Here is a 15,951-nt window from a genome sequence, read left to right as displayed (position 1 = left end):
TCACTCCTTCTTAAAGATGTTAGGCCTACCTATATAGCCTACTTTTACACCTATGCTATTTTTAGTCATACTGACGCCATAAATTGGATGTCAACGGAATATTTCTAGGCCTAATAGGCCTATGTAAGACAACATGAACTTGTAGACAAACTTACACACAAAATATTTTGGACTGGGGTTGTTCACCGATTCATAGTCCATCTTTGACCGACAGTAAGGTCCTAAAAAATCATTGACTCATGATATTCGTTTTCTAGGCGTTTTAAATAAACTTGTAATTGTTGCATTAAATTATATTATTAAAGCAGAACGTGACAAATAAAGATGTTTAGTTTGTAATCTTTCAATGATGCATAACGTCTACATTTTTTAGATGATTAAATGTTCGGAGCAGTTTTTTTTCTGAGAGAAAAGCGATTACTGTGACCGTTACAAGAAAACGCGTTTGGTTCTGTTTGAACGCATTAAGTGTGTCAGATGCATCACACATGTGAAAAACGCACACTCTCACACACTGTACTCTCGTCTCTCTCAAAATGGCAGCCTCCTTCGAAAAAGTTTGTTCCGTCGTTGCTAACGATCTTGTGCCAGTTACTAAGTATAAATCTAAGCGCACAGGGTTTACTGTGTGCCTAGCACAAGTAGAAGGTCCACTAGTTAATGGCTACTTCGTTCTAGGTAAATTTACTTTTTTGTTTACTAGCCTAGGCTAGCTAGGCCTACTAGGTTAGGTTTTGGCGGCCAGGATAAGCGCTCGGCGGGTCGGGTGGGCAGGAAACATGGCCTAGGCCTATAGCTAGAGTTTAAATAATAAAGTATACACTAAGAGGCCTAAATAGCCTAGGCTATTGAACGTCTGATTTTATAAATCTTTATTTTTCATGATTTTTTGGAGGACAGCAATACATCGATCTTTAATATTATTAGCCCAGGCCTAGCTAGCCATCTGGGGCATCTGCAATACCATTGTACCAATGTAATCTTTATTTGGGGATAAATTTAGGCCTAAGCCTATTATAATAATTATATACAGTCTAATTAGGCCTAGGCTAGTTAGTACTAAGTAATATTATGCGAGAAATTTCCATTGAAAATAAGCTAGATTCTAGGCTAAGACCTGACCTAATCATATAATGTTTTATTTAGAGTAGATTTAACAAATTTAGGCCTAGGTCTTAGTGAAATTTTATGAATTAAACTTGTTTAAGTTACCATGTATTTGTGCTTCTACATTTTATTTCATAATTTGTTTCCTTTGTTTCCATGGAAACACACAATTATTAATTCAGGGAGTTTATTGTTCACTGAGCATGGACAATAGACAATGCCATTGCCACTGTACAGGGATGATTACAATATCTGTATAATATTATAACATAAGATTGCAATCAATAGACGTGCAATTGAATATTTAATCATATAATTGTTTCCTAGCAACCGAGGCACATGATGACGATGGCTTGCCACACACCTTGGAGCATCTTATTTTCCTGGGAAGTGAAGATTATCCGTTTAAAGTGAGTGATTTGAATGATCATTGAAGTGTGTCCAAAATGTGTGTCTCTTAGTTGTGGCGTGGTTGTGGTTAGCTACCAATCTAAGGGTCCTGGGTTCAAGTCCTGTCATATGTCAGGATTTTTTCTCATGACAATTTGCAACTCCACTCCCAAAGGCATCTTGTGTATTTTGTCGTGTGAACAGGAGAGCCACCTTTGAGAGAAGGACAGTGATTGAGTTCACTTATGGTTATCCTTGGCAATTTGCCTAAAATTGAATAAAAAAAAAAAATTTTAAAAATCAGACTAAACAAGAATCAATCAAGACAAACCAAATTGTTATTTGGGTACAATCCCACTCGGATCTAATCCCACTCGGATCTAATCCCACCCCCTACTTTATGTCTGACTTCAAAACAGGCATATCCCGGGTATAGTCCCAGTATTGACTTTTTGTCTGGATATAGGCTTCTCTATACCCAGTTCAGATGAGTTTTTACAAGAAATGCTTACCAATCAGTTTTTTCCTGAACCAAGTTTTCCCCGGGTATAGTCCCACCCTCCAAAGTCGGCCCAATTTCAACTTCAACTTCAACTTTATTTTCCAAATAATATTTTGTTTTACAATGATAAATAATATTACATTTTAAAAACATAAGGAAGGAGCTAGATTTCGTGTTCTAGGTGTGTGGAAGTTTTATTATTATTAAATTGAATTATTTAACTGGTGATTACGGTATTATAAAACAACATACATTTACAATAGTTATATTTAATAAAATTTTACATTTTTCAGGGAGTGTTGGACATGTTGGCAAATCGATGCCTTGCACAGGGTACAAATGCATGGACAGACACTGACCACACCTGCTACACCGTGATGACCGCTGGCAGTGAAGGCTTTTTAAACCTAATGCCAATTTACCTTGACCATGTGTTGTATCCAACTTTAACGGTCAGTTTAGTATATCAGCTATTTTTACATGCTTCTAATAACTCATTTATAAGCCCACTCTGAATAATAATTGGTTTATACTTGAGAAGAACATAAGTTTGGTCAACTTAGGCATAGTGTACAGTAGATTGAAATATTTTGCATGAAAATGTATCAATTACTAATGCTATGGAAGTTATGCTGCACTCAACAATTAATCTACCCTGGATAAGCAACCCCTAGATTTACAACCCTGGATAAGCAACCCCTAGATTTACTAAACCCTGAATAAGCAGCCCCTAGGTTGATTAAACCCTGGATAAGCAACCCCTAGATTTACTAAACCCTGGATAAGTAACCCCTAGATTTACTAAACCCTGAATAAGCAGCCCCTAGGTTGATTAAACCCTGGATAAGCAACCCCTAGATTTACTAAACCCTGGATAAGCAACCTCTAGATTTACTAAACCCTGGATAAGCAGCCCTCTGGATACAAACAATACTTAGAACCCTGGGTGGATCAGATTGTATTAAGTTGGCTTATAAAAACAGATAATTTTTGAAGTAAATTATAGACATAAAGTATACTGTATTCATTGACAACTATGGATCAGAGCCAATAATATGTCGGGTTTTAACGAGGCATGTGAAATCAACCAACCATTTAGTGTCGACATATCTATTTGGAAAATATACTAGTTTAATTCTCTGTTATAAAAATACATACTGTGCACAATGCCTTTACGACCATGACTATTTTGTTAAACTAGTAACTGAATGTCAGAGTTACTGAACATAAACTGTAAAAATATTGCTTGAACTTGTTCAGGGAATTGCCATGTGCACTTGAAGCACAGGCATAGAGTATGTAAATGTCAATGTGTCGTAACACTTTATTTGCTGCTTCGAATCAAGTTATACTGCCCTTAATGACTGGGAAATCATTTCAGTTTGAACAGAACAAGACCTACGATATCATTTATATTTATTATTCAAAGGCAAATTACTGAAAATATGACAATGCTGTGGGTATCAGTGGCTGGAAATAAAATAAGCCAAAAGCGAAAAGCTAAATCAAAACGATAAAGTAAAACAGCCAGAAAAATTAGCAGAGCTTTCAAACAACACTAGCCCTACATCATTGCAAGTTATATATTATTTATTTTTACAATGTCCTTTGTTTCAGGACTCTGGATATGTGACTGAAGTACACCATATCAATGGTGAGGGAGAGGATGCTGGTGTGGTGTATTGCGAAATGCAAGCACGTGAGAATTCAGGAGAGAGTCGATGTCATTTAGAATTACTGAGATCAATGTACCCTGGAGTGTGTGGCTATAAGGTAAATTGTTATGATCTCAGATGATAGTTATTGACCACATGATGATAGAATTGTATTATATTATGTATTTATGATTACATAAATCAGTTATAACATATTATTATTTGCATGTACAGATGATGACAGTAATATGGTAGACCTGGTAGTAGCTTGGTTGTTAACATGCTTGCCTTCCAATCCCAAGGTGCAGGGTTCAATCCTGACCTATTGCCAGGGTTCAATCCTGACCTAGGTCCAGGGTTCAATCCTGACCTAGTGCCAGGGTTCAATCCTGACCTAGTGCCAGGGTTCAATCCTGACCTAGGTCCAGGGTTCAATCCTGACCTAGTGCCAGGGTTCAATCCTGACCTAGTGCCATGGTTGTAACGACTCTTTCAACTCCACTCCTTAAGCCTCAAATGAGACTTAGTTTATAAAGCACGATACATTATAAAATAGTTTATCCATCCTGTAATTGGCGAGTTACTCGTATATGACATTTTAAAAAATTTAAAAAATAGGAAAATGGACAGTTTGACCAGTTTTACAGATCAACCAATTTTGATTGCATTATTGAAATTAAAGCAAACTATAGCAAACCATGAAAAAAAAACCTAATGCAGACATCTTTCTGTTTTTGTCTACTGTGTTACAATCTATTATTATTTTATTCATATATTTCTTATATAGTCAGAGACTGGCGGTATCATGGCCAACCTTCGTGATAGTACGAGTAATTTGAAAGTGCGTGATTATCATAGAGATTTTTATCGACCAGAAAACTTGTGTTTGATAATCACTGGTCAAGTAAAGCCAGAAGATGTATTTGAAAGACTCAAAGTATTCGAAGATAAGATTATTGAAAAGGTTAGCTTTTACAAAAATATAATTGGAATATTTTTTTCACTGGTTTTAAGTTGACTGATTCTAAATTACTGATTATATTATCAAGACAAAAATCTATCATATAATTTTCAGATGGTTTTCATTTGAAAAAATTATATGATACAAACATTTTTTTAGGGAGCACTGCCGCCATATACTCGCCCATGGCAATCTCCAGTACCACCACTTCCGGAATCAATGGTTCGTACCATTCCGTATCCATCTGATGACGAATCCAATGGCATGGTGTATATTGGCTGGAGAGGACCTAAATCTCAGGTATGATGTTTATTATAAATTTCTGCAAGAAATCATCAGATAATAAATTAAGTTAGTGAATCCTGGATATAAGCAACCCCTAGATCTAGTGAATCCTGGATACAAGCATACCTGCATGTTTGGTGAACCCTGGATACAATCACACTTGCTTGTTATGACCCTCCGGATACAAGCACACCGGCTTGTTAGTGAACCCTGGATACAAAGACATTTGCATTTTATTGAATCCTGGACACAAGCACACCTGCATGTTAGTGAATCCTGGATTCAAGCACACCCTGGAGCAAAATTTAAACTGTATACTGTATCATAATTTTAATAATTTCAGGACCTGTATGAGATGTCTGCATTGAATGTTATTCTTGAGTACCTGACGGACACTTCTGTAGCACCTTTGCAGCGAGAGTTTGTGGAAATTGAAGATCCATATTGTAGCAAGGTAAATTGTTATTACTGTATTAGTATTTGTTAAATCTTCTGAATAATATTATTAAATATTTCATACTAGGCCGACTTTAGACTACTATACAAGCTATGTAAATTGGCTTCTGGAAAAAAACAACTTTTTGAGCTATATTTATAGGTACGCAAATCAATAATTGAAAATAGTGAAGCCTGTTTCTACATAAAGTTTGACAATACACCTGTCGGAAAACTTGACCAGATAAAACAGAAGTAAGTTTGAGGTTATTTTTAATATCCATCGCTATAATTCTAATGTGAGGATAATCGTAATGTATACTTATACACGGTAATGCAAATTTAAGTATTGGTACTGCATGTCATTTTAGGTTGTTAACTGTTATTGGTGACATTGTGTCTGGAAAAGAGGCTGTTGATATGACCAGAATGGCGAGTGTTATTCACCGGGAAATACTAGACTCGCTGAACAACATGGAAGAGCGCCCTCATGATACCTTTGCGTTTATATGTATTGGAGACTTTTTATATGGCAACAAAGCAGACGAGGTATGTTTGCAGTAGACCCTCTATTAAGGGGACACCTTCAGGACCCAACCAAGTGGGTTTCCTCAATATGGGTTGCCCATAAAAGTGTCTGTCTAATAGGGTATCCCCTGAATTGGAGGTGCTGAAACATATATTCCATCTCCTTCATTTAAGAGTGGTTGTAGTGCAGTAGTAAATATCTGATTCCTTTCTTTGGTACCAAACAGATCTATGGATTAAAATTCCATTTATGTATGTAGTTTGATGACACAAATTCTGTTTTGAATCCATTGCACTTACCTGGAGATTTTTTAATGGAGTAAAAACAAATTCTGAATATTTTACATTTTCTTTTTTCAAGTTAAACAAACGTCTAAATCAAATTGAAGATTTTAAAAAACTTATCAAGGAGCCAGCTGAATACTGGTATAATCTTCTAAAACGATACGTGACGGAGGCAAAAGCAGTGACTGTAAGTAAGAACCCTGGATGCAACAAGTAACCCCTAGATAATGAACCCTGGATATTAGTGAACCTAGATAGAAGTAATCCCTGGACACCCGGTGAACCATGGATATAAGTGAGCCCTGGATATTAGTAATCCCTGGACACCCAGAGAACCATGGATATTAGTAATCCCTGGACACCCGGTGAACCATGGATATAAGTGAGCCCTGGATATTAGTAATCCCTGGACACCCAGAGAACCATGGATATTAGTAATCCCTGGACACCCAGTGAACCATGGATTTAAGTGAACCCTAGATATAAGTGAGCCCTGGATATAAGTGAGCCCTGGATATTAGTAATCCCTGGACACCCAGAGAACCATGGATATTAGTAATCCCTGGACACCCAGAGAACCATGGATATTAGTAATCCCTGGACACCCAGTGAACCATGGATTTAAGTGAACCCTGGATATAAGTGAGCCCTGGATATTAGTGAGCCCTGGATATTAGTGAGCCCTGGACATCCAGTGAACCATGGATATTAGTAATCCCTGGACACCCAGTGAACCATGGATATAAGTGAGCCCTGGATATTAGTGAACTCTGAAAAAAAGAAGCAAACCCGGATATTAGTGAACATACAAAAAGCAATCCCTAAATATTGTTGGACTCTTGGTAAAAGCAAAGCAAAATTAAATTATTTACTAATGACATGCTAGATAAAGGGAAGCTCTTATAAAAAATACAATGAGTTAAAAACATTTTTGTTTCAATTTTTCAGCAATGATCATACTGTAGTGCAATTTAATACACATATATATTATTTACATTTAAAATACTTTTTTTTGCAGATTATTGGTAAGCCAAGCAAAGAATTGGCTGACAGCTTGGCTACTGAGGAGAAAGAGCGTGTGAAAAAACAATGTGAGAAGCTTGGAGAAAAAGGCCTTACTAGCATGACAGAGGTCCTTGAAAAGGCCACAGAAGAAAATGAAGTATGTGTTGTTTTTATGAAGCGATTTTAGAAGCAAATTAAGGCGCTATCACTTTTTTCCCCGACCATCTGCCACCTATGAATGCTTAACAACATGGTTTTTTTTATCTATTAATTTACGCTGCAGTGGCGTAAGGCTGAGGCCCCTTGTTTAGGAACCCTAAGTGGCCCTTCAACGCTGGAGGCCTTGGGCTTTTCGACATATTTTTATGTATTTTTTTCTCTGGGCACTGCTCAGGCCCCCTAGCTTTAGCCAGTGAGCGCTCATAGCCGTTACACCACTGTTACTCTGGCTTCACTTAAAGACAAAATTTGTGATGTTTGAAACATAATCTATCCTTTATTTTCTTCATACCAATATTTTGTTATTATTTCAGAAAGAACCTTCTGATGGGATGCTGAGTTGTCTACCGGTACCAGATGCTTCAGCGGTCTTCTTTCATCCAGTCGAACGCAAGAGCAATTTGAACGGATTAGTGTCGACGGAGGGCGACCTCTTTGATATAACAAAGCTTCCTTTCACTTTCCAATTGGATGATTTACATACTAACTTTGTTGAGGTAAGTATATTGATCGAAATGTAGAGAACAACATGAAAGAACGCCCTCATGATACCTTTGCATTTATATGTATTTTTATATGGCAAAAACCAGACTTAAATTTTCTGGACTTTCTGCATTCTCACAATCAAAGTATATTGATCGAAATATTCAAAAACTCAACAGTTCTTTTCAGAACTATATTCGTGGTGTACCGCAAACTTTATGCCAACAATAATTATTGAAATTGAGATGTATTAACCTGTGTGTTTTAGTAACGCTATTTTTGTTTTTTTGTTTTTAGATGCGAGTGCTTATGGACACAGCGTCTCTGCCAGCACGTCTGAAACCATACTTATCTTTGTATTTGGACTGTATTGACGAGTCGGCTATCATGAGGAATGGAGGTAACCTTACCAGAACCAGTGGCGTATTGACATGGCAAAGGCCCCTGGTTTAACATTCCTAAGGGCTCTTCAACAGTGCTCTGGCCCCTTGAGCTCTGGGGCCCCTGGGTTTAGCCAGTGAGCGCTCATAGCCGTTACGCCACTGACGTAAACTTGTTTTTGTTCTAGACCACTGAGGTATAAAGTCCAATCTTGTAGAGACACTTTATAAAATAATGGCCAACCCATAGAGAATACTATCATTCAAATACTTTCAATGCTATTTAGAAAAAATCATTTTTGCTCGCTAAGCGTGTCATATGGCAATATGATGGCATATTTCCACCTTTAGTTAACCAAAATAGACCTAGAAAGTAGAGCCTAAATTGAAAATGTTTGCACTTTGCGATGTTTTTGGAATTTGGAAAAATTGTTCCTTTAGCAAGAGGAAAAAGATCACTTTAATTATTCGGAAACTTCTGTGATTATCTGAGGATTTGGGACGTCTGTAAATAGCTGTTATGTATAAATCCAGGTGTCATTACTATCTTATAAACTTCTTGTTTAGTGTTGGTTCCACATGATAAAGTTGTGACTGAGCTAGCAGCAGATACATTGCACTTTGGAGCAAGCATTGGACTACATGGCTCTAGATTTAAGTGTGGACAATTTGCGCAACTGGCTGTAATGAATATTAAGGTTTGTGGTGTTTCTTCAGGCGCGGATTTAGGGCCCCCCCCCCCTAAAATTTTTTGAAATAAAATAAGGATTATTATTATTATAATGATTATATATTATTTTTCTGCAACCCGACGGATCATTTATGAAATATTTAGCCCCCCCTAATCCTAAGCTGGATCTTCCCCTGCTCTTTCAAAAGGTATAGGTCACAGTGAAATGATGTTGGCAGCTAAAGCTACAGTACTGTGGGCAACTCCATTTAAAGCCTTATTCACTGAATTGCGCAATCATTTTGACTCTCTGTGGATAACAATTACACAACCACAAACGATCACTACAGTAAATGGGAAACCAGTTTTAATTTCATGCCAAAATTGGGCATTCTTCAAAATTACTCAATATAAATATAATATATATAATATAATAGAATCCAGAATACAATAGTATGAACAGTTCAATTAAACACTACACCCATATTTACAATATTTTATCCAGGCAACGAACCAGAATCCGGGTTCGATGTGAATGCAAGTCTACTCCATTTTTGTTAATCTATATGTCAAAGCTTTCAACATTATAAATATTTTTCTTATACTTTGTTTCCAATTTTTTAAGGTTGAAAACGAAAAGTATGCAAAAGGAGTGCAATGGCTTCATGACTTGATGTATAATGTACGTTTTGAAACTGAACGTATCAAGATCATAGCAACAAAAATGATTAATGATGTCGCTAAAATGAAGCGCAATGGAAGAACTATTGCATTCTCAGTATTAAGGGACATAAACTTCACAGAAGGTAAATAATCATATATTAATATACAAATAATGCAGAGTGCGATAGTGGAGATGCGGTGCACTCGAGGGTATTTACAATGTTGCGACATGCATGAGGCGCGCTGACATTCCACTGCTTGCGTATAAACAGCAAGGAGTTTGAGGAGACTAGATTATCTACTCTATAAAGCCCAGTCAAATAAGCCTATATTTTCCAAAAATAATTAACCAGTAGTTTATAGCCTCTAAGTCATTTTTAATGCTCTGTCTACACTATTAAACTTGATGTGACAAAAAAAGTGTGATGTGGCCATATATGGACATGATGATGTCATATCACTATCAAGTATCATATTTAAGAATATCACTACAAAATTTGGGCACATCACACTTTTGTTGTCAAACTAGTTTGATAGTGTAGACAGAGCTTTAGGAACCACTAAGTACAGTAAAGTATTCTGTATGAAATTTTAAATTTAAATATTCATAATAATTTTTATTTATTACAGAAAGCAACCACAACTCTTCCAACATGATTCGTCAGCATAAATTCCTGACGGAGTTGGTGTCAAAACTGGATTCTGAACAGGTAATATTTAACAATATATTTATCTGATGTTATAATCTGATTTAACTGTAACACAAAATGTTATTGTAATTACAATATTATTATTATATTACATTACAAAAAAATATATATTTATTTAGAAAGTGGTTGCTGAACATTGGTTGGTTTCTAAAGCTATGTCTACACTATCAAACTAGTTTGACAAAAAAACATCATGATATGCCAAATATCGGGTAGTGATATGCCCAAATATGGTAGTGATATAACATCATCATGTCCATATATGAGCACATCACATTTTGTTGTCACATACAATTTGATAGTGTAGACAGAGCTTTAACGATCATAAAATCAAACAACAGTAAAGATATTGTCAGGAAGCCATTTGCCTTATTTTGAAATGGAAAAAAGCCAATTATTGTTTACTCTTTAAATACTAGGTCTCAGTATACCTATTTCTCCAACAGTATTTTTTTTTGTACATTTTAAGTTTATAAATTATTTTAATTGGTAGGTTTTGAAAAGTTTGAACGAGTTGCGCGAGATTTTAACGATGCCGTCCAATATTCGTGTTCACATGACCGTTGACCTCAAGAAACTTGCTGCATTTACCTCTCCTATTGCACCATGGGATGCCTTTCTTCCGAGCAATATAAGTAGTGACAAAAAACAGTAAGTTAGTTACTTAGGGTGAGTGGTGGATAATGGCATATTAATGAACACTCGATTTTCTGTGCTGTAACATCACATGTTTGACACATGTTACAGCTGTATCATAGGAATAATTGATATACTGTATTTTTCCTGTGATACTGTACACATAGTAGTGTAGTATCACATATAGTGTGTGTTTTTATTTTCTGAATATGTATTCTACTTTATAAATGCTGTAATTGTTTAATCATATGGACGACCTCACTTTATTTAAATTTTTCTTCAGTAATAACAAAATTTGCTGCAGTAAATTCAAGTATACAGTATCAGTGCAATACAGAAAATATTTTATTATCAATTTTTATATTTAATATTTCTGTTTGCAACAATTAAGAAGTAATATTGTATTGGCAGTTAAAATTTATATTATTTTCTACATTACCCACAGTACCAAAGTGCAGCAATTGACCAATGAGATTATCCGTCCACCGGCTGAAGGATCTCCGACCGGTGTTATAGTGGGAGTTGGATCCGTAGAGTCTGCATTCTTTATTCAGACTATTCCGTCCATTTCATCTTATATGGATCCCGATCTTCCGGCCTTGATGGTTTATATGGAGTACTTATGTGCGCTAGAGGTATGTATGGCTTTGATTTTAATGGTAGATGCTTCTTCCGTCTTGACAGCCGGTCATGGCAGTGTTGACTGCTGGTCATGCCAGTGTTGACCAAACGTTCTTACTGTACCTGATTCCAGGGAAAAATTGCTTTGTAGTAATTACAATTATGTCCTGAGTGCCTATGTCCAATTTCCCTCAACAGTAAAATAATTTTACAGTGCAGTGCCCACTGTTTACTTGTGCTTGAAGTTATACCGTAGCCATCAACTACAAACTTGGTAGTCTAGCAGTATGAACACCAGGCTTGTGATATGAAGGTTATGAGTTCGAGCTCTCAAATATTCCTATTCAAAACAATTAGTAATAATAATAATATGGATTTATATAGCACACATACCATTCAAGAGTGCTCAAAACAATTAGTACATCAGAGTTGAGCAACAAACATCTTTTTACATGTTTGGTTTAGTTTAAAATGTTTGCTTATCATCAGTATTTCTTTGATTTATTTTTTAGGGCCCTATGTGGCGTCAAATCAGAGGTCTAGGCTTAGCCTACCATTACCGCATGTATGTGCTACCAGAGCAAGGCCTTCTGTGTTTCCAGCTTTTCAAGTGCACTCATGTCGTCAATGCTTACAAACAAGCCAAAGAAATTGTGGTTAGTTTTTATTTATTATGTGAAAAGCCTAGCATGATCAGCACGCTGGAACGACACAATTCCAATTTTATTCAATAGTCATAGAATCTTTATTTATCTTCATTAAAAAGAAATTAACAGAAATTTGTTTTGAAAAACTTGCATATCATCATAAAAATATATAAATAAAACAATAAAAATACACTGAAAATTGCACCAACACAGAATATGGCAAATACTGTACAATTGCCAACAGCTTTAATAACATTTCAACTGATGATGAGACACTTCTGTGAAAGGCAGAACAGTCCTCTAAAGCTTGGTAACCACACAGCAAGTACTTTGATCAATCATGACGTGATAGACCATCCGGGCTTGTGATTGGCCAACTCACTAATGTTGCACCAACATCGTTGCGTTGCATCCAAGCATTATGGGAAAATGATGTATATGTTGTTGCAACACACTGTGGTCTTTCTATAGGATGGGTATATAACTGGGAAGACTGCCTTTGAAGATGTACAGTTTGAGGCAGCAGTCAGTAGTGTACTGTATGAAGTGATCGAACGGGAAGAGACCGTGGCATCTACATCCCAAGAGTCTCTTCTTAGTTACCTTAGAGGAACTAACAAAGACTATAACAGGTTAGAATTACCTTAGTACTATTCAATTGTTGCCCAATGGAAATAATAATATAATAGTTTTTGTATAGCTCATATAAACAAGCTCTCAATACGCTGCACATTAATACCCCGGCCATTTTTTGGATCAAACACGTATGGAAACATACTCCCATAATGCAGCTAGTAATCAGTGCAAAGTTGTGTCTTGATCTAACCAGGTACCCATTTGATACACCTGGGTGGAGAGAGGCAAACGTAAGTAAAGTGTCTTGCCTAAGGATACAAGCAGTTTGGCAAAAGTTGGATTCGAACCACAATCGGTAATCCAACGTCCAACACACTGCACCAAAGGTGTAGTTTGTACCATAGAATGTTTGTCCACTCTCAGATTTCTTGTAATTAGTTTTAGAGGGACAGCTAAGGAAAGAAAGAAAAAAAAAGGGCTTTTCTAGAGGAAAACCCTATTTTCTCACTTCTCTGTCCCAACATCCTGGTTCCTATGTGCAAGGTTCAGAGGATGAGATACCAGTAATTCCACCTGTAAAGCTCTGTCTACACTATCAAACTAGTTTGACAAAAAAAGTGTGATGTGCCCAAATATGGTAGTGATATTCCCAAATATGATAATGTTTGATAGTGTAGACAGAGCTTTTCCTGAATCATACTATTTTGAAAGATGAATAAAATAATAAGTATTGTATTTTTTAAATATTTTAATAGAAACTTGCTGAAACGGATCGCAGACGTGAAGAAAAGTGACCTGAAGCGTATTGGGGAGAAGTACATTATGCCGTTGTTTGATACTAACTTGTCGAGATGCGCTGTCTGCTGTCAGTCTAGCAAAGTTGACGAGATTAAGCTAGCGTTTGAAGGGTAAAGTTGAAATAATTTGGTTTTTTAAAGCTCTGTCTACACTATCAAACGTTATGTGACAAAAAAAAATGTGATGTGCCCATATACGGACATGATGATGTCATACCACTACCATATTTGGGTATATCACTACCATATTTGGGCATATCACACTTTTTTTGGTCAAGCTAGTTTGATAGTGTAGACAGAGCTTAAAGAAATAAATTCACTTATCACTACCATATTTGGGCACATCACACTACTAGTTTGATAGTGTAGACAGAGCTTTAGATTCAAAGATCTTTCTTTACCTGTGTTGCACATATCATTTCACACATATCACACTTTTTATTGTTTTTTAACAGATTTCAATTGGCTTGAAACCGCGTTTTTTTTTTAAAGATCTTCGCTCAGCACTCCGAGACAATTGGTTTAATGGCCTAACTACCAGTTTATTTTAAAGATGTATTGTCCCTTTGACTAATTCCCAAAACATTTTTTTTTAATATTTCGAAAAAAAGTTTGTCATTTTGAAGTATCATAATAGTTATTAACTTTCACCAAAAACTAGTAAAAAAAAAAATCATTTAACTGAAATACAGACGTTTTTATGTTAAAAAAATAACTTTGACTTCCAGTCAAAGTTTTCGATCAAAACATATCTCATAATGCAACGCGCTTGTTTGGCTACTCTGTATGAATAATCATAAAATTTCCTCGAGATCTGTGTGAAAACACCTTCTCAACCGTGACGAGTTGTAAACAATCCTAATTAACATCATGCATAATGCATACTCGTGGTTTGAAATCTTTGTTTACTTTCGCTCGCGACGATTTTCCAGAAGAAATGTAATTAAATTAATTTACCTGTTAATTACGTAAACTTGTTGTTTTTGGCTCGAATTTTCGACCTAAAGTGAATAACTTTAATATTACTTTGATATGGCCAATTTAAATTTAGAATATTTTGACCTTCATTTTTTTGTGTTTCAAGGGACAATACATCTTTAAAGATATTGCTGACATTAATGTTTCTTGTTTTTTTTTGTAGGTTGTCTCGTACATTAACTGTTATGCCATCCTTAGAAGACGGCTTTCCAAACTAATCTAACGAATTGAAAACCTACCATGGATTGGATGAGTCAATTATGAGAAAAGAAAAACTTAAGATTAGAAATAGTTTGTAATGAATGTGTTTAATATTAGACTATTCTTGATACAGTAGAATCTGTTTTTTTGACACAGCTATTCCCTATTAATGGGACACACCTATTAATGGGACACACCTATTATGGGGCGTGCCTATTAATAGGACACGCCAATTAATGGACACACCTATTAATGGGGCACGCCTATTAATGGTCCACTCATATTAATGGTCCACGCCAATTAATGGGACACCCCTATTAATGGGACACGCCTATTAATGGAACACCCCTATTCAGGGGATACCCCTATTAATGGGACACATTTTTGGGTCCTGAGAGTGTCCCCTTAATATGTGTTCTGCTGTATATCCTATAATTCTGATTATTATACGAGTATTTTTAATATCTTTTCTGTCAAATTCAGCTTCGTTTATTATAATAGGGAGCGTTTCACTTTGAGACGAGCGATGACCTACTACGTCATGTAAGTTCATTGTTTGCACTCTTCACCAGGTTTGATGGTTTCTAGGTCCAGTCAACGACCGACGACACATCGATTGACATGACATTGGTTAGTCGTCACAAGTCGATTAAAATTCACCGATAACTAACTACCTTTAGTTGATAAAAATAATGTGTTATTTTTATCCCATACTAGTTGTTACATCCCATAATAGGATATGATAGTCTTATAGTTTTTACTAGCTACCTTTCATTGTCACAAAGTGTCACATGATTACACAGATGTCCATTCAACGTCATGCGCACACTCAGAAACAAACAAGGGGAAATATTATATCCTATTTGTACTTACTTTTATAATATATTTTATATATATATATATACAGGTTTTAGTATATTTATTAGTATGTATATTTTGAGTTTTTCTATTTTATTTATAGAATTTATCATTGAAATCATAATCATAATAATGAGTTATTATCATTTATATCGTTGTCATCTTCGTCACCATTGTCATTATTAAAACTTTAACTTCATACAATCACGTGGTCCGTTTTTTTGTTCAACTTACTACGCTCAAGATTATGAATATAGTAATAAAATGTCTTGAAAATAATGATTACTCGTGTGTTTTGTCCAACCATACAGATATCACTATAATATCTCTATGGTCCTAATTAAGGGGCTTTCACACCT

The 15,951-nt window shown here is 35.7% G+C and overlaps 1 protein-coding gene across 1 annotated transcript; it reads left to right on the top strand.

Annotated features, from left to right (window-relative positions):
• Positions 1-514: 514 nt before the first annotated feature.
• LOC144849234 (uncharacterized protein C05D11.1-like) lies at positions 515-15,838 on the top strand. The gene is made up of 22 exons (XM_078706295.1): positions 515-678; positions 1,435-1,517; positions 2,293-2,451; positions 3,617-3,772; positions 4,442-4,618; positions 4,775-4,915; positions 5,244-5,354; positions 5,499-5,590; positions 5,707-5,884; positions 6,225-6,335; positions 7,167-7,310; positions 7,687-7,869; positions 8,153-8,255; positions 8,803-8,933; positions 9,531-9,711; positions 10,199-10,278; positions 10,772-10,929; positions 11,360-11,549; positions 12,048-12,191; positions 12,654-12,814; positions 13,514-13,666; positions 14,697-15,838. Exons 1-22 carry the CDS (start codon positions 537-539, stop codon positions 14,749-14,751), a joined length of 3,033 nt encoding a protein of 1,010 aa, XP_078562421.1. The 5' UTR covers positions 515-536; the 3' UTR covers positions 14,752-15,838.
• The last annotated feature ends 113 nt before the right edge of the window (positions 15,839-15,951 follow it).

Source organism: Antedon bifida, chromosome 7, assembly GCF_963402885.1.
Source record: "Antedon bifida chromosome 7, ecAntBifi1.1, whole genome shotgun sequence".
Classification (NCBI taxonomy): Eukaryota; Metazoa; Echinodermata; class Crinoidea; order Comatulida; family Antedonidae; genus Antedon; species Antedon bifida.
This window is presented reverse-complemented; position numbering and strand designations above follow the sequence as displayed.